The sequence below is a fragment of the Athene noctua genome, chromosome 1 (assembly GCF_965140245.1).
Source record: "Athene noctua chromosome 1, bAthNoc1.hap1.1, whole genome shotgun sequence".
In the NCBI taxonomy this organism is placed as follows: Eukaryota; Metazoa; Chordata; class Aves; order Strigiformes; family Strigidae; genus Athene; species Athene noctua.
The window spans coordinates 117,894,386-117,912,849 of NC_134037.1; the positions used below are offsets into that span (position 1 = coordinate 117,894,386).

Genomic DNA, 18,464 nt, shown 5'->3' on the forward strand with positions numbered 1-18,464 from the left:
CGGGAAGGGCCGCGCCCTCGGGGCGGGCGGGAAGGGCCGCCGCGGGGCGCCCTGGGACTGCGAGGCGCCGCCGCCCGGGAGGGCCGGTGCCGGTGTCCACCGGCGGGACTGAGGGAGGCGCCGTCCCTTGTGTCCGCAGGCCACCTGCTCCGGGGCGGGGGGGGCTGCCGGCCCGGGGGCTCCCTCCGGGGACCGTCGCTCTGGATGTGGAGCCGGGTTTTCCCCTCAGGTTTGCTGCAAGCGAGGAGCGTCGTTCCCTGAGGGCGGGTTGTGCCGCTTTTGCGGGTTCCCCCGCCTGTGGCCCGGCACCGTGAGCCGGTACCACCGCGCGTGTGCGGTGGGAAAGGCGCACTCGTTCGCCCCGTGGCGTGTGGGTGATTGTCCCCTTCCACCTGGCGCTGAGCTCTGACATTGACTCGGGTTTTGCTCCTCTGCTCGCAGCGTCCCCTTGGCAGCGGCCGAGGCTCTGGGGGGCTGGGCTCGGTGAAGCGGTGGATGTTTCACCAGAGACAACGCTGACAACACAAAGCCTCGCTGTAGGAAACGCAGAAGGCGAGCAAGGAAACGTGTTCCTTGGGAATATCGTTCCAAAGGGCGACAGTAAATAAAAACACAAGCCCCCGCTCCTTGGTGTCGAATCGGAGCGGTTTGTGACTGAGAAATGGGAACACAGTAGTTGTAATTACGGAGCTGGTGTAATTACATAGTTGCTGCAGGCTCTGAAAGGAGGAAGTTTTGTGTTGCTGGGCGGTAAGGAGAGGTGGGGTAATATTCCCACACTGATGCTGGGTGCTGCACAGGAGTCCTGTCATTCAATAATACCTCCTGGGGAGACTCAGAGCGTTGGATCCTGCGAGAAGACCTCAGAGCAGGCAGAACGGCCACGGCACGGCTCCAAACCGCGCTGCCCCCGCCGCCCAGCCCCTTGGCATTTGAAATACAGTGCGTTCTGCAATTGAAAACGACATTTTTTGGTTTTGTGGGTTTGTTGGTTTGGGTTTTTTTCCCCTCTCTCTTTCAGTTTGGACCCGAAGGCAGACCACCTCTGGAACAGGAGAGCACCCGGGAAGCTTTTTGCAGGAAGCCGAGGAGGTGCAGGAGGGGGGATGCAGCGGGCAGCCTTTGGCAGGTGGTGGTGGTGGTGACGCACAGAAGTTACTTTGCCTTGGGGAGGACAAAGCCCTGTCTGCTGCTTATGTAGGTGTGCTTCTGCCATCTCCCTTCTCCCCCAAGAAGCCGCCTGGGTCGCGCAGCAGCGGGGACTCGGCAGTCGCCGCCGCAGCAGCAGATTATGGTGGCGGCGCGGCGGGGGGAGCGGCGCCAGCCCTGATCCGCCGATGCGTTTTTCCTCAGACCATCCTCGCTCAGAAGTGCCACCTGAAGCTTCGGCGGCTGGGCAGGGACCCCGCTACCGTTTGAAAGGGGAAAACCCCTGAAGGGGGAAGGAGCTAAGGGAAGGAGGGGCAGCGCCGGGTTTGGTGCGTGCTTGTGGGGAGAGGGGATTGGTTATCATGGCGGATCGGACGGCTCCGAGATGCCAGCTCCGTCTGGAGTGGGTCTACGGGTACAGGGGCCACCAGTGCCGCAACAACCTGTACTACACCGCGGGCAAGGAGGTGGTTTACTTCGTGGCCGGAGTCGGCGTCGTCTACAACACCCGAGAGCACAGCCAGAAATTCTTCCTCGGGCACAACGATGATATTATCAGGTAAGGGGGCTGACTTTCCTGGCGGTGGGGTGGGGTGGGGTTTAAAGGGAAGGGAGGAGAATGTGGGGCTGGCAGAATCCCCCCTCCCTGCGCCTTAGGGCTCGGCTCGTACCTGTCGTTTCTAAGCGGCTCATGCTGGTTACTAGCAGGCTGGGTGAAAGCTGGGTTCCTAGATACTGTTGATTTTTATTATTTTTGCAGCAAAGCTTCAAAATGTTGCGAGAGTAAGAGCGAAGGTAAGGTGGTGTTTGTTTTTTCATTCTATTGCACTGCACCAAGAGCGAAGCACTTCTTTATGGCATAGAAGAGTGCTGGGAAGGAAAATCTTAGTGCAACAGTGCTGCAAAATTGTGGATCTGGCGCCTTAATCTTCCCAGAGCTGGGACCCCAGCTCAGCAGCTCTGATCTTACAGAAGGCAGGTGTGGCGCTCTCTACACTCAGCAGATCCCAGCACAAGACTGCCATAAATTTGGCACAGAGCTCAAACTATTTTTTTTAAATATAATTCAGAAAAATTTCACTCACAGTGAAGTTTAGCTGTTTGTACTCCAGCCAAAAAATCCCAAGCCTGCTGGTGCAAGATGGTTACAGAAGCACGGGTCTTGCTCCTGGTCTGACCAGTTTTTTGTCTCTCTCAAATTCTGCCTAAAAAGTGGCTCTAATTGGTGTTGCTGTCCTACAGAAATATTAATCCTACCACACATCACAAAATAACACAGTAAAAACGTGGTTACAGAGTTCAAGGTTGCCTTGTAAAAAATCTGACTAAAATACAGAAAATGAATGTTGTATGTGCTACCTCATGACAGAAATCTGAACCTAGAATATCCTTAGGAAGGGTGTTGCATGGTCATGACGCTCTTCTGAGCACAGCTGAGTGCTGCCCTCCCCATTCACCTAATCCAGCATGAATGAAGCATTTTCTTGATGAGGTGAAACCAGAACAGTCCCAGGTGACTCATGGTGCGGTAGTACTGTGGAAACATCTGCTGAAGGCAGAGTTTTGACACTCAGCAGCAAAATCCCTTAATCGTCCTGTAATCATTCTGGAGCCTTGTTTACAGAAAACCATCCCCTTTTCCCAGGGGGAACTTCTGGCTGCTGTGCATCCCCATAGCATTTTCCTCCTCTCTGTAGTGTGTTACAGCAGTAGCATTTTATGAAGTGCAGTGGATGTGCATAAAAGTCGATTCTGGTTGCAGAGGCATTATCAGTTCCAAAAGGCTGTTCAAATAGACACTTGGCTGCTCAGGTCCTTCAGAGAAGAATGAGTATTTCAGATGCATCTGCAGTATCATGAAATTCATTTTTTTCCTTGTTGTATGGACGTAAATGTTGACTCTCTACAGAATAGGAAGTGTAATCCATGTACAGAGCTGGATATGTCTGAGTTTATATTTGAATACTAGAAATATAATTTGTCAAGAGATAACTACATGTCTACATATATCCACCAGTTTTTGGTTGGACAGTGATGCTTTGGTTCTCTCTTTTTGTTTCTCTCTTTTTTTTTTTTTTTTTAATATTCTATCAGCTGAGGAAGAAACAACCTGATGATTATACCTGACAGCCCCTCCCTTCCCAAACCAAATGTATTGCACAGCTTCTGTGCCCTTTCAGACTGCTTTTGTCAGTGTCACATTTATAATGTACAACGGGAATAGAAAAAATGAGAGTGTCTGATATTTGTAGTTTGACATAGCCTGTGCCTGTTCTGCTCTTTACAGAAAACTGGCAACCTCCTGTTCAGATCAGCAGGTGTTTTGAGGGACTTGCTATATGTCCAGCTCGTGCTTTGGAAAGATTTGGTCTGTTTCTGATCTGCAACACGATCAGAATGCTGTAGGACAACTGTAGTTTCAACAACGGATGAAACATTTGGGTCTATAAAGCATGAGTAGGACCCAAGTAACAGTTCATTTCAGCTTGTAGTAGCCATGAAATGTTGCTGTCACGTGGGGTTTAAGGAAGTAGAGGCTCTCCAAAATGCTGCCAGAATGTTCTATAGTTTGTACCTGGTAATGGTTGCCTGCTTTGCTTCTGATGCATTTGGAAGTCCTTATTGTCGTAATATCCCAGCACTATTAAGTACTTTTAAGTAGATGGTTCCTGATATGGTTATCACTGATGTGGCTAATAATGCCAGAATTTGAATTCTCACATTTCAGGCTTCAGAGCTATCATCTGATGGAGATGAATGCCATGAATGTACTTACCCAGTTTTTCTGGGTTTGTTGGTGGTCACTTGCCTGAGACGAATTTACAAAGACTAGTGCTTACATTTGCAGTCCAACAGGTTGCAATTTCCAAAGAGATTTGAGACAAAATTTAGAAAAAGGAAATTTACAGATTTTGGAAGGTACTCTGAAATTATTCAGACTGGAAGACCCTGAAGTGGGAAGCTGCTTCTGAGGATTGCCATCAGCACCTTCTTTGTCCAAAGGTTTCAGTGAATACTACTTTTGGGGGAAAAAAAAGTAGAACCCACGGTTCGGAAGGCTGAGGAGCTGTGTATTACTTCGAAGCAATCATATTAAAATCATGAAAATGAATATTAGTCCTTGGTGAAAAGGTCGGGTTTTTAAAAGTGCATGTTAAATGTGTTTTCACAAGTTTAATGGTTCTGCCTCCTGTTTTGTATCAAGATAATGCAGCTGGACATAATTTAGTTTGGACTAATGCAGACCAGACTGTATTGCATTAATGGAGAAATGCCATTTTTTTCCAGGATTCACATTTGAAAAATAAGTTCTATTTGTATAAGGGAGTTAACGCACTGCACTCAGCTGGTAAGGTGAACGTTCAGAGTATGAGCAAGTGAGCTCTGCAGTACTCTGTTTTCTGTGCAAAGCCGCTGTAAGGTGCTGTGCTTCCCAGCTCTTCCTCCTTCTTAACCTCATGATGAGGTGAGGTCCTGAACTAACCACTTTGATCTTTGGAGTGAGCCTGCTCTGTGGAGGGGTTGGACTGGGTGACCTCCAGAGCTCTCCTCTGAACCGAAAGTATTCTGTGATTCTTTTGTTACTTCCAGTTATATTATGCAGTTCTTCTTGCATGTTGCCTAGTTGTGGACTTGTTAATGGTATTGATGAACGTGTGCTGTCATGGTAAAAGAGGGTCAACACCTGGTTGAAACCACTAGGCCTGGTTGTGGTCTCTGCGGGCTCCTGATGTATTGTGTTTGGAGATGTCAAAGACATGTTATTTATGAAGTTTACTTTATAATCAAAGAGCATGAAATACACCCTAATCTTCTCGGTCTCTGTTTTTTTCCCAACTGAAAGCCTTGGTTATGGAGTACAGCTGAGCAGCTCGGGGGTGGTGAAGGTCAGGACACTCCTCCCCTCTTTGAGCTGTGAGCCCTGCTGTTACCCTGAGCTCCACATTACAGACCACAGAGCACTCGTGATGTGTCTTTCACGGTAGCTCAACATTTGATTGTTCTTGAAACAGGATCTTCTTGAAACATCACAGCTCATGTGCAACAGCTATCCAAAAGCAACTTTTTCACCGAGAAAGTGCCGTCTAGACATATTGTTTGGCACATCACTGATTTTCATTGCATTCAGTCACTTGTGCTTTGCGGGAATAGGTTTCAGAAGCTGTAATATTAATGTATGGGGCTTGTTTTCCTTCTGGAGTGATTCAAATGTGGCTTTGTGCAGCAGCTCATTGTACTGGGTGTATGTTAAAGTCTTGCCATCCCTGCAGCATCGCTGCCTTCAACAGGATTCACACAAATTTAGGGTTTGTCTGGAGTATAACCGCTTGCAAGACGGGGTTGTTAGTTTTGACAGTGATTGAACATGTTCACAAGAACAGAAGGTTTTCTTACTTTTATATTGTGCATTACTTGTGTAAGAGCAAGCAGTTAGATGACTCCTCTTTTTGCTCTCAGTGCCATGGTGGAGGGGAGGAAGTTCTTTCCTATTACTTTTCTGCAATTTCTGCATGTGAAAGCAAAAAAAGCTTGCCAGGGGAAACAGCAAAAATAAAAACATAACCAGTTGAGATAATTCTCATTATTTAGATGCAATTTTGTTTATTCTTCCAGAATTCATTTGTAATCAGAGGTTCCTAACCTTGAGAACTTTTTCCAATGGTGTAGTAATAGTTACATCTTCCTGTTCTTGTGGTTCCAAGAATTTCTGCAGTAGTGAACAGTCTTCCTGAATACGTCCAAACTGACTGAGAGAACACCTTTGACAGCATATTGGAGGCTTCACCTGTGCTTTTTACATACCCCAGTTTTCTGTGTCACCTGCTATGGTGTAGTTTCTGCATTTACAAAAGCACGTTTCGCATTCCAGTTGCCTTCAGGCAAGTCACTGGTCTCTGCCGCAGGACCTGGTCCCTGTCTCAGATGCCTGTGCAGTGTGTGCTGCCTGGGCACAGCACCTGGGAAGCCACCCTGCCATCTGTGGATGCCAAAGCATGTTGTTTATGTAAGGCTGCTTACAACGTAATAGCAATGTCAGGTTTATCAGAGTATTCCTGTAAGTATATTGGTGTGTGTGTTCCAACAGATTGAGATAAAAATTGTGGATGTGCCAGTGGCCATGAGATTGACTGGGGGCAATGAGAGTGACTGGAGGCCTGGTTTGTTCTTTAGAGCGATCGTTTCAGGAGACAGGAGGCATATTGGAGCATGGCTGCATGTTTTCTTGTCTTTCTGCAGTTGGGAAAAGAACAAAACACTTGAAGCAATGTTTTGTGATGTTGAGTGGAATAAATTAACTTTGGAATAAGTAAATTGATGGGAAATCAAAATCGCAGAGTTAAAGTATCTACATTGTACGTTAATAGTTTTATTTAAAATCATGTCATAATACTATTTCTGTTTATAGGGTGGTGCTTGTTTGAAGAGATCTGAAATACTTTATGTTTAGTTGTACCATTTGGATGGTGACAGCTACAGCGTGATGTTGACGTTACTGTGGTCATTTCTCATCAAAAGTGCATGGAAGGCTGTGCTGTCTGTGGCGAAACCTGGGCTGGAGTCACAGAAGGTGCCCACGCAGGATTGCTGAGACACAGTGACCTAACAGATGGCAACAGAAATTCCAGACCTGTTTGTTAGGCAAATGCTATGCAGGTTCCTATTCAGAGCCATGAAAACTTGAAAGATGTGTCTTTGGAACAGCAAGGGTGAGGCAGGATCTGTGTATGCTAACATGCTTTGGGATCTCTTTTTAGACAGTAGGTTGTTAAAGGAGTTTCATATTAAAGAAATTAATCCCCCACAAAAACTGATCTAATCAGCTTGTTGCTGCTTTTGCTTTTGATCTCAAAATAACGGGGAAATGCCATTGATTTCATGAAGTTCTGGTGGCCACTCCTGTTGCTTTCGTTGATTGTTGTGGTGCACTGAGATTTTAAGTCTTCACTGGGGCACGAGCTGCTATAAATATTTGTTTCTTCAATACCCAGATCAATGTACCAGACATGTTGGAATATACGGATGCCTTATCTTATTGAATGTGATTTTTAAAATACATAGATTGGTTAAAAGTGTAGAGAAGCTCAGTAGGCATTTGTGGCACTGTGTCTATGAGAAGGGCTGTCACCTCACTACGGTGTTTAAGCAGACGAGACTGTGTACACGCCCAGATAGGGGAGCGGAATAAGTAAGATCTATTGCTTGCCCAGTTACAGCTTGCCTGCATGTTTGGTTGAGTGAAAAAATGTTTATTATTAAAAATCACAAGTGGACTTCTGAATGTTTAAATGGTCAGATTGATTTAACTCTTTTTAAGCATGGAAAAGAAACAAACATGCCCAACAAAACAGGAAGCACTTGCATTCTTCTATAGAAACATTTGGATCTTTATTATGCTTTTATCTTTTTTTCACAGCTGAAAAAAAAAAGACAGTGTTTAAGTCTGTATCAGCTAGTATATTAAAATTTTTATTGGATTTGTGTGAAGGCCCTCATGATCACACAGAACTGAGTACCCAGCTTATTAAATACCAAGGGTTTGGTATGCATTAGTCTTATATTGGAATGCTGCAGTTAGACATTTCTCTGTCACGTTATTTTTACCTTTTTTTCCTCCACTGCTTACAGTATCTTAAAAAACAAAACAAAAACAAACAAAAAACAACAACAAAACCCCAAACACCTAAGCTTAATTTTTGCTGGGTGTTTTTTTGTTGTTGGCTTGGTCTTTTGTTGGGTTGTTTTGTTTGTTTGTTTGTTTGTTTTATGTTTGCTCTGCATTAACTCTCTGAAACTCTTACTTGTTTTACTTCAGTTTGATTTAAGATGACTAGGAGTCATCAGGTAGTCGTGCATAATTGCTGTTTAACAGGATGAAAACTCATACAAAACATTTTGATATGAGTAACCTGAAATTCAAATTATCTTAGAAGGATGGGGAGAATTTATGGGACAGTTCTGTGTTACCATTTTCTACTATAAAACTTCCTGCAAAAGTTTACAAATTCTAATTTATACCGAAGTCTATAAACTGGATCTTGTAGGACAGATCAGCCTCCATGAACTATTATTCCCATCTTTCTGACTAAATGGATGTCAGATAGATTTATCTAGGCAATTTCCAGGTAGTTATTGTCTTTCTTTTAAGTCTTGATTAGGTTTTTGCAGGAAGAATCACATCTTTCTTTTAACACTTACTGTAGCTCCTTTGCTACAGTATCTGTTTGGGGATAGAAACAGCATTGAGGTTTGAGGGAGGATGTTACTTACTGAAATTAAAAAAAGACTTGGACCAGGAGGAAGTGCAGCAACATTTCTAGTACTTCTGATACATCTCTGCAGAAGGACAAACTGCTGCGACTGTTCTCAGGTACCATAAATGCTTCTATGAAGCATCCTCAATGACTTTAGGCTTGCGCCTAGTATCCATATGCTTTCTACAGCGCCAGGTATTTGAATGCTTCTCTGCAAAAGCAGAAGGGGTTTTAAGGTCTTTAAAAGAGTTTTCTGCTCACTTGCCTGCTGCTCAGTTTTTTAGGAACCTTGGTAAACACCAAAAAAGCCAGCTTTTTTTTCCCCTCTTAAAGACCCTTCTTTGGAATAGCAGCTTGTTTTTCATGAGATGCATTTCTACCCCAGGAGCATTTAGTTGCCTGGAGTTTCTGTCTAACAGACACATTGAATTTAAATTCTTCTTTAGAGGTGGTATTTATAACAGACTTGGAATGAGACCTCCAAAGCTTTAGGGAGGCCTGAACTTAAGGCCAAGTCTAGACCATTTGTTTATGTCCCTCTTGCAGACTGACGTGATGAACCAACCCAAGAGATCTCTAAAGGAAACATCATTCAACCCTGCTACTTCTTCAGGGACAGTGACCCTGGTGCATCCCGGGAAGAACATCTCAGAGCCGTTGTCTGGGGTCACTGCTGTTTCAGGGAAAGGGTTGCATGTGTTCTGCAAATACACTGGAAATAAAAGTTACCGGTTTAGTTTTCACATTATTTCTAACTTGCATTCTGAACAAAATTGTGCAGGTTTGTTAAGAACAACTTAATAATGATGTACTGCTCAAACGAAACAAAGAGGTATTGCTGTTTGCGTGACTTGCCGTAGTGGTGATGTCCTGGCTTGTGCGTTTGCTTTTGTGACCTCTCAAGTTCTTTGCACTTACCAGACACGACTGGCAGCACCATGAATCAGCTCGGCAGTAAGAGATGCACTTGTTGGTTCCCAGTTTCAACGTGTGTTGTGTTGCTGTGCACACTGGCGTTTCAGAATTACTGCTGAGAGGTTTTGCGTGTACTAATGTGTTTTTAATATGAAATACTTCCAGTTTCTTTAAACAGGCTAACAGCATGATGAACTTCAGTATGCTGTATCTTATTGATACAATTTCTGTTGATGCTGCTGTTGAAGTCTTCTTGATTTTGTGACAGATGGATTGGAATACACTGAAACTGTGGTAATAAAAATAGAATCTGAAATAAACTATACTCTGATGGAAATACAGCAACCCCTTTGTTTGGGTTGCTCAACACTCCTTGTTGGAAGAGATTTTCCTGAATTTTTATTGGCAATTTTGAGTGCCTTCATTATTTTTACCAGACCTGAATGTTCAAGGGATAATCCTACATGCAATTTGCTATCTTGTAATACATTTTATATATACTCATGCTAATATTGATGCATGCACATCAAAATTGGGCATGTATTTATGCAAAACGTCTGCTTCCTCATTTTCAGAAATTGTCTTCAAATATGCAGAGATAAAAATTGCACGTGTCATATCCTCTTATACTGTCTTTATTATTACTTGCAAATATTAATTTCAAAATAATGGTATTTATAACAGTTTTGGGCAATATGAGCTGAACTTCAGAAAAATTTAGGAGAGTATAATATTTCCCTCTTTTTTAATAAAAAGAGATGTTGTTTATTCTAGAAATTATTAACTATAGTAAAACAAGACCATAAAATATGCCTTCAGTTTATTACAGCTCTACTTGCAGTCAGTTAGAACATTTTTTCCTTTCACCCTGACTAGTCAGACCATACTTCCTTCTTCTATGTACCTTAAGATATATTTAACAAAAGGTTAGTCACAGTCATCTTCTGTCTGACCAGAAAACATGTTAGATCTACATTTCCTTATTTTTTTTCTCTCATATCTCTAGTTTTCAAACATTATTCATAAGGTGCCTAAAGGAACTTTTGGCTTAGTTCTCCAAATGCTGGAGTCTATGGTTGGGTAACAGTTCAGCTTTCTCTTCGTCCTTCTGTCTGGCAGAATATGAGCAAGATGGATATGTATATGTGACAAGTTACACTCCCTGGCCCTCTTTACATTGGTGTTGAATATGTGCTGGTGTAGCCACATTTAAACAGGTTTTAGCACAGGTCTAGAGTAGATTCCTGGTTCCTTGAGGACTCTGAGATTTCTTTGTCATCAGTTTAGAAATTATGTATTTTATTTTAAACACCCATTGAAATGCTGTTCAGTGAAACTCTTCTTTCTGTTAGCAGCTGTAAAACAAGTTTGCAACATACGATTATGCTGCTGGTCCAAGGTCTAATTTGCAGAGTGATCCCTGCATATGGGCTGGCTCTACTACTTCTAGAGGTCTGCATCTTTTTTTTTTTTTTTTTTAAATATGTGGCAACAGGAGGAGGCCACAAATATCTAAAAAGATATTATATGGAGTCTTTAGGAAAACTGCCTTGTTGAAAGAACTATTTCAAGCCTCATCAGGCTGAGGAGCTTTGTTTGGTTATTTCTGGGGATTAGATATAACCATCTCGGTTAGACAAGCTGCTTTTAGAATGGGCAGTTCTGTTCTGTATTCTGTGTAGGACTGCTTACAGTGCAGTCCTTCCTTCCCAAGAGGTAAATAACATAAATACCTTTTGCCAGAGAGTGCTCTTGGCTGTTGGGTGAAGTGACTGGAGGTGGCCTTGCAGCAGACGGTACCTCTGTTTCCCCCATGTCTGTGTGGTTGGCACCTTCTCTGGTTGCAGGTAGGGCTGCCTACATAAATTCTGTGGCATAAGAAAGGAAATTCTGTGGCATAAGAATGGAATGGTACAGTACAGATGGGGATCTAACCCAGAGTTACTAACATCTGACTAATAATGAAGACATACTCTAGTTTCAGCATGTAGTGGCTATTTGGCATTTTAATCCAGAAAACAGGTTTTAAAGAATTGCACCTGAGGAGCTGTGTGGTTGCAAGCAACAGAATTTTACAAAAGGTGCTTGAAGCAGTGGCCCACTAAAAGCACAGACAGGAATATTGCTTTCTCAGATGCATGTTAGTTTAGTGTAACACCATAGGTCTGGCAGGTGGGTGTCCTTAATTGGGTAACCAAGTAATAATTTATTAAACATTTTTAAAAAAAACAAAGCACAACAGAGAACTTTATTACCTAGTAATGGGTAGATGTATACCTACTGAGAGGTACCCCTGTTCTGGAAGTGGTATGATTTCACACCAGGTACCACCAGCACTCGTTCAGGTGATGCTGTTTCAGGGAACCTGCTTGAATAGAGCCACCGGGGAGAACCAGGAGTGCCTTCTGCACCAAGGTTTAACGTTCATCGTGGTGGAAAGGTTGCTTAGCCAACAGCTTGCTTGGAGCCTTCCTGGATATTTTCAGAAGATTGAGATTACTGGACATGGGCTCATGTCCTGGTTTCAGCTGGGATAGGGTTAATTTTCTTCCTTGTAGCTGGTGCAGTGCTGGGTTTTAGATCTGGGGTGAGAATAATGCTGGTAGCACACTGATGTTTTAACTATTGCCGAGCAGTCCTTACACTAAGGCTGTTACACTTTTCAGCCTCTTGTGCTGCCTGGCCAGCAGAGGCTGGGGGGCACTATAAGCTGGCGGGGCACATCAGGACAGCTGACCCCAGCTGCCCAGAGACGTGTTCCAGGCCATGGGACGTCATGCCCAGTAGGGAAACTGGGGGCAATGGGCTGGGGGGCACTGCGGCTCAGGGGGTGGCTGGCCCCCAGTCAGCAGGTGTGGAGCTCACCAGAGTGCTGTGCATTACTTGTTTTGTATATTTTATTTTTGAAATTTTATTTTCCTCTTCTTTTTCCTTATTAAACTCTCTTTATTTCAACTCACGAGTTCTACTTGTGTTTCTAGTTCTCTCCCACATCCCACTGCAGCGAGTGGCTGTGTGCTGGCTGGGGTTAAACCATGACAGCTCAGGATACACAGTTTTTTGCTCTTTGAGACTTGATAAGACTTTTTGAGTGTTTAATGTTGTTAAATAATTCTGTAAAAGAAGTGCCACTGTCCTTTTTTTTTTCTTTTGTGCATGGTACTTCCCTCCTCTATTCATTTCTCACACTTCTTTGTTTAGTCATTGGTTTCTATACCACATGTCCTGACACTCAGAATGTAATTAAAATTTGAGGGGGGGGTCTTTCGGATATGGGACTCTTTTGAATATAGAATTTTGGATATAAATTGTATCACAGGTATCAAATGAATTTCACATGAAAATTTAACACTTGATATTGTGACAGAAAATTTTAGCAAAGCATAAATTTAAATTAAGAGAGATAATTCTCTTTATTTCTCTTCTGTTAAGTGGAGGGAGAATCACTTTCTAAAGGAATCTGCACATCTGCGTTGGTCTCATCTCTCTTCCACAGACTTCAGGAGCCTCCTTTTCTCTGCCCGAGAGGAGCTGGGAGATGGTGAGGCTCGCTAGACTAACGCTGACCCTGTGAACATAGATGGAGTCTGGTGGCAGCTGTAAGAGCTTTTGGACTCCTTCTTCCTCCTTTCTTCTTTCTATATACTCTAAAATGTTTTGCGATGATAGTTTAACAAATGAGTCACGGTGTTAACCTGAGCAGGCTGAAGTTCTCTGGGAGCAAATGGGGGAGAAAAAAAGCAGTTTGTAGGATGTACTGTTTGAGATATGACTGCTGCATAAGAGACCTTGGGGTAAATAGAGAATGGGCTAGCAGCACTAAAGAGGGTAGTTAAGATTAATTAAGCCAATAGGCCAGTAATAAAGTGGCTATCAAACAGTTTGTATCCATTTCCTGTGCATCAGCTTGTAACCTTTCCCTCTGGGTATTATGAAATTGCCCCGATAGCAATACTGTGTTCTTAAAAAGTGTGGACAATTAAGGTGAAGAACAACAAGGTGATCTGGGAGTAAGGCCTATGTGTTAACCATAATTAGTTTCTGCGTCTTGTTATCTTCTGAATAGCAGCACACTGATCCCATGCGTTTTTGTGAATGGAAGAGTATTGTTTAACTATTGCTTTGTTCCAAGTGAAACTTGATTAATCTACCCAACAACACAATTTTTGCTGGTGCACATTGTTCACAGTCCAGAAGATCTGTTCTAAGAAGCAGCTGTGCAGGTGCTAAATACTTTATTTCAAACTGGAAACTTCAAAGCAAACTGCTGGTAGGTCACACTGCAGATCTGTGTGAATAAGCTTGCTCTTTATGGTTTTGGTCTTCTAAACATTAATTCCTCTTTTTGTCCTGCTGAAATGTTGATACAGTAAAGACAGTGACAGTGAAAGCTGATGTTTGAGAAAGGCAGTAGCTGCAAAGCACATTGAAGAGTAGACTTCTGGAAGTAGAGGTCTGGAAAAGGTGATTTTTAGCTGTAATTGCCACATTTTAAAATGTATTATTTTGTAAACTATGACTAATCAGTATGACTAGCATATAAAATGCATGCATTTATTACTGATGGTAGTAAATAATTACTGAGTCCAGCTTAAATTGTGAAAACTTTTATATTTCTGCTATAAAATATATTTTTAGAAATAGATGAAAAAAGGTAGTATAGTTTAATCCACACTATATAGCTATAGCCATCAAATGTAGATAACTAGATTAATCCATGCGCTTATCCTCTGTAGCCTCTAATTTAAATTTATATAATGGGTTGGTGAAGGTATTTATTCCTTGCCAAGGAAGATTTCAGTATGTCTTTAAAACTTATATACCTCTTTCTAAAGTAAGAATAGTAATTCTAAATTCATTTGGCTTGTTGTTTGGGTTTTTTTAATTACCATACATGCTAATATTTCTGTTTCAGTGAAATTAGTAGTTCAGAAATAGAAATAAGATGAGAAAATGTTCAGGGACTCCATCATAAATCCCTGTGAAGAACAGAATTAAACGACAGTATTAAAGCATGTGCACATGCACACACACACAGGGTAAATATTGTTTCAAAAAAACCTGAGGTGTTAAAGAATTTTTCTGTGATCAACTTCAGATACTGACATTTTAATGAAATTTGCATGTAATGAAATCGCTCAAATTCTGTCTAAAAGTAGGATGGGATCAAAACCTGATTTTTTTATTTTTAAATACCTGTGAGCAAAATGTGTTGGGCTGTGTGGAATTTTACCCAGCCAACTAAAAGGGAGATTTTAATTATTGGAAGGAGTATAGAGACCCTGAATTATCACAGTTGCATTGTGTTTAATTGAGCAGCAAATTAATATCCCTATTCACTCTATATCACAAACTTATATCACTAGTTCACAGTTGTTAGAGTATTCTGATATTCTTAAATAGATTGCAAGCTACTTAGCTGCTCCTGTACAATGCTGCTTGAAGATGTAGTGCTAAGTAAATCACTTCCAATACTAAAACATTTCTCGTATGACTAATGTCCTCGTCTGTATGGCAGCCTAAAATGACTAAAAATTATTCTTTCATCCTTTTAAATTCTCCTTATATCCTTTTAAAAATTACCCTTCATAAATTCAAGTCCTCCTGGCAGAACACTAATAGTTTTATAAATAATTACGACCTTAAGAAAATAGATAGAAAGTAATTTCTTCCTTTGAGACGGAACTTAGCTCAATTGGAGGGGCTTGCATTTTTTGTTTTGTTTTGGTTTTGTATTTGCTTTTCTCTGGGCTTCTATCCAATTTTCAGACATAAATGTTATTATTTTGCTCTTGTAAGGAGATTAATTTATTGGAGATAAAAATAAAATAGAGCATGAAAGAATATCATATTGTTTTAGTCTTACTTGCAGAGTGAGTGGAGTCCATACTGCTGATGAAGGGCTCTTACTGATTTTGGGTTACCTCCAAGGCATCACTGCTGCGTTACAAAGCTAGGAAGGAGGCAAGAAAGGGTCCTGATAAGCACCCAGCAGTATCTTTATAGTAGAGTCTGTGGAAAGTTATTCCTCTCCCCGTGTAGGAAATAAATACAGAAGTTGATAAATGTTGGTGGTACTTAAGGCTTTTAGCAGAATATGATCTATTGTTTCATTGTCTGCTCTGTCGATGTAGAGAGTTCTAGAATAATAAATCTTAAAAACACATCTGGCAGAAGCCTAAAGTTTTCAACTCTTGCACCAAACTGGTTATGTCGGTGTATGTTTTAACAGTTGTAATTGCAGTGTAGATTAATGAATTAGCAGAGAAATTATAAGTAATAATATCATGCATTGAACAGAAAATCTGTGACTTGCATTAGCAATAAATGCCAGGATTGGAATAAGTTTTTGGAGAGCTTGTCCACTGTAGTTTTTAGCTTAGGTTTGTACTAGAAGAGTTGGGTATGATACGTCTTTTTGTAAGAGATACTACCGTGGATGCAGTTTCATTCTCAGAAGTCTTTTCATGGAGAGAGGGTGTTTTGCTCAGGAAACCTCTAAGAGAATAGAAAGAGCAAGTAGATACCTGAACTGTATACAAGGGCACATGACATCTTCTTTAAAAGCTTGTATTTTTTTTAAAGCTCTGAAACTAATTAATATCTTAAATCAGTCACACAGAGGCCTGTTTCTTTACAGCTCTGCACACAAGTAAGTCCCTTGCTATTTCAGGCTCCTGGCTGTCTGCCATCACATGGGTAAATCTGCAAGTCTGCTAAACCAAGCTGAATCCAATTGATGAGCTGACTTTATTGACATGGCACTCCCCTAATTTTAAATTGAGTTTATGTTCAAGGACTCTGTTAAGTTTTACCCTCCAAGTATCATATGAGCAAAACCCACTTTGTGTAAGGGGAAGGTGTAGTGCTTTGTCTATGGGGGCAGGAGTGACTGAAAAAGGTGTATGAAGAAGAAGACACGTTTTGTTTGTCAGATGAACCTGGCAGTTGTGCTGTGAAGCCTGCTCTCTCCTGCTGTGATGTAGAAGGCAAAAAACCCTGTGACATCCATCATACCATGAGCTAGAGAAAACCCGGAGTATTAGAAAATGATAGGCAGTAAACCAGATTATAACTGCCTGAAACAACATGCTGCCAGACAGTTACATAATTGCGTGAAACCTTCTGCCTCTACCACAATGCTGAACTGAAAATACAGCAAAAAGGTCTCCAGTGAAACCTGCTCACTGAGATTTCATAGAAAGCATCGCTCCAGGTTCAGAATCTCTGCTTTGAATAGTTTGCTAAGAAATGAAGAAAACAAGAGAAAAAATAATGGGCAAGAGAATAAGTCATAGTGATTACATAAAAACATAAAAAGTAATAATTGCATGTTTGTTTATATAACTCTGGTTAGTCTCACCAAAAAAAAGTTTGAAAGGCATTCTTTGGATAACTGTAATCTCTCTCAAATCCAGCATTTCATGGATTTTGGTAGTGTAATGTCTTTGCAACACCTGCTCTTTCATATTTGGGTCTGTGACTGCACATCCAGTCAAACACAGGTAAAATTAATAACCATGGATAATTAATAACTGTATATTATATATATATGTGTGTTTTGAATAACAGGGCAGCCCTATGTTATGAGGGTGCTTAGCGTAGCCAGTTCTACTGAAGGAAAAAAAAAAACCAAAACTGAAGCGGTTTGTGAATATCTTTTCATAGTGTACCATGAGTCATTCACCAGGACATGAAGGTTAATGAACACTTTGGTGATCCTCCGGTTCCCCAGAAATTGAATACTGAAAATTTAATCTACTGATGTAAAATATTAATTTAACTATGTGGCATTACTTTTTACTTGAAACTTACTGTGTTTATAGCAATTTTATTTTTAAGTGAGTATAAAGCAATCCTGTCAACATTGTTTAACTCAAGATAAATGAATATCAAGTCAGATTGTGCGTGTAGCCAGTGGGCTTTGAACAGTCTGTCACGTTTTTACATAGTTTCCTTCTGTCATCTAGCTTAGGTGCAACTCGAGAAACTAAAGTCAGCAGGTTAATTTTATTTGCTTGTCAAAGGAGAACTGCTTCCAGGCAGGCAGTTCAAACCTCTACCAAGTTAGTTGCCTAAAATAACCTTAAGTAGAGGGACTGAACAATTTCCCTTCATACGTTTTTTCCAGCTTTCCATTTTGTAGCCAGCAGAGAAGTTATCTGATTCAAAGAACAGACTAGATTTCCAAACTCCATCTTCATTTTTTGCCACTTCTCTTATCTTTCTGTAGAGTTACCACAGGCATAATTTACTTTTCAGCTATCATGGCTCTGTGGGCATTACCTTATGTGCTAACATATGAATGGCGCTTTCAACACAGATGGATCGTTTCAAAAGTTTGGAAGTTAATCTTCAGTGTCTAAAATGTTTAGAAAATACTTGAATTTCCAGGGCTTATTTGTATGCTTTGATGAGAACTAGGATGTAGATCTTTCACTGTAAAATACTAACACAAGAAATCTGAAAGTCTTTACGCTTTTCCAAAATCTTTACAGTTTACTAATGTAACTCTGCTGAAAAATTTTTATGCACATTTCTGTGGTTCAGTGGACATTGAAACTAGCTCTGAATTGCATGATTTCAATACCATGATGAAGCTCTTTCCTTTTAAATCATCATCCTGAAATGTCATTCAAAGTAGATGGTATCACTGGCGAACATAACAACTTGGAGAGGTGGTAGGAGTCCTGGTGTCAGGAAAGGCTTCTGGTTTAGGTGTCTGTATGTTGTCTGGCTCTTCATGTATCTGCTGAGAGTGACAGCACCGAGTCTGTCTGCATGTGACCTTTGGTGTGCTTCCAGGGGAGTGACTAGACTGAGCTCAAAACAGGTGAATAGGACTTCAAGTTGTATAAATCGGCAGATTAGATCTCAAGTGAGAAAGAGATTCACTTTCCAAAATCTGGTGAGTACATGAGTGGGACTAGTCATCAGAGGTAATTTTAGACCCACATAGAAGATGGGTGACAGCTATTTATTTTTGTAAATGTCTATTTAAAAAATATTTTAAATCTGAACAGATAGTTCAGATTTTCTCTGAGGGTTGACATCATGTGAGATGATTTTTCTGTAAGAGACCCGAGAGAGCAGTGTCCATTTATCTGAGCAAGGAATATTTTGGCACTTGTGTCTACATCAGTATAA

General features: G+C 41.4%; 1 protein-coding gene across 11 annotated transcripts in view; it reads left to right on the forward strand.

Annotated features, from left to right (window-relative positions):
- The first annotated feature begins 600 nt into the window (after window positions 1-600).
- The window catches only part of EML6 (EMAP like 6), a 132,404-nt gene continuing 114,540 nt past the window's right edge, over window positions 601-18,464 (forward strand). For all 11 annotated transcript variants that reach the window (XR_012633523.1, XR_012633519.1, XR_012633524.1 and 8 more), the window contains exon 1: window positions 601-1,708. Coding sequence is in view for 8 of the 11 variants with exons in the window: in XM_074903970.1 (XP_074760071.1) it covers window positions 1,512-1,708 (197 nt within the window). In the remaining 3 variants the exon portion in view is untranslated. The remainder of the gene's footprint in view (window positions 1,709-18,464) is intronic.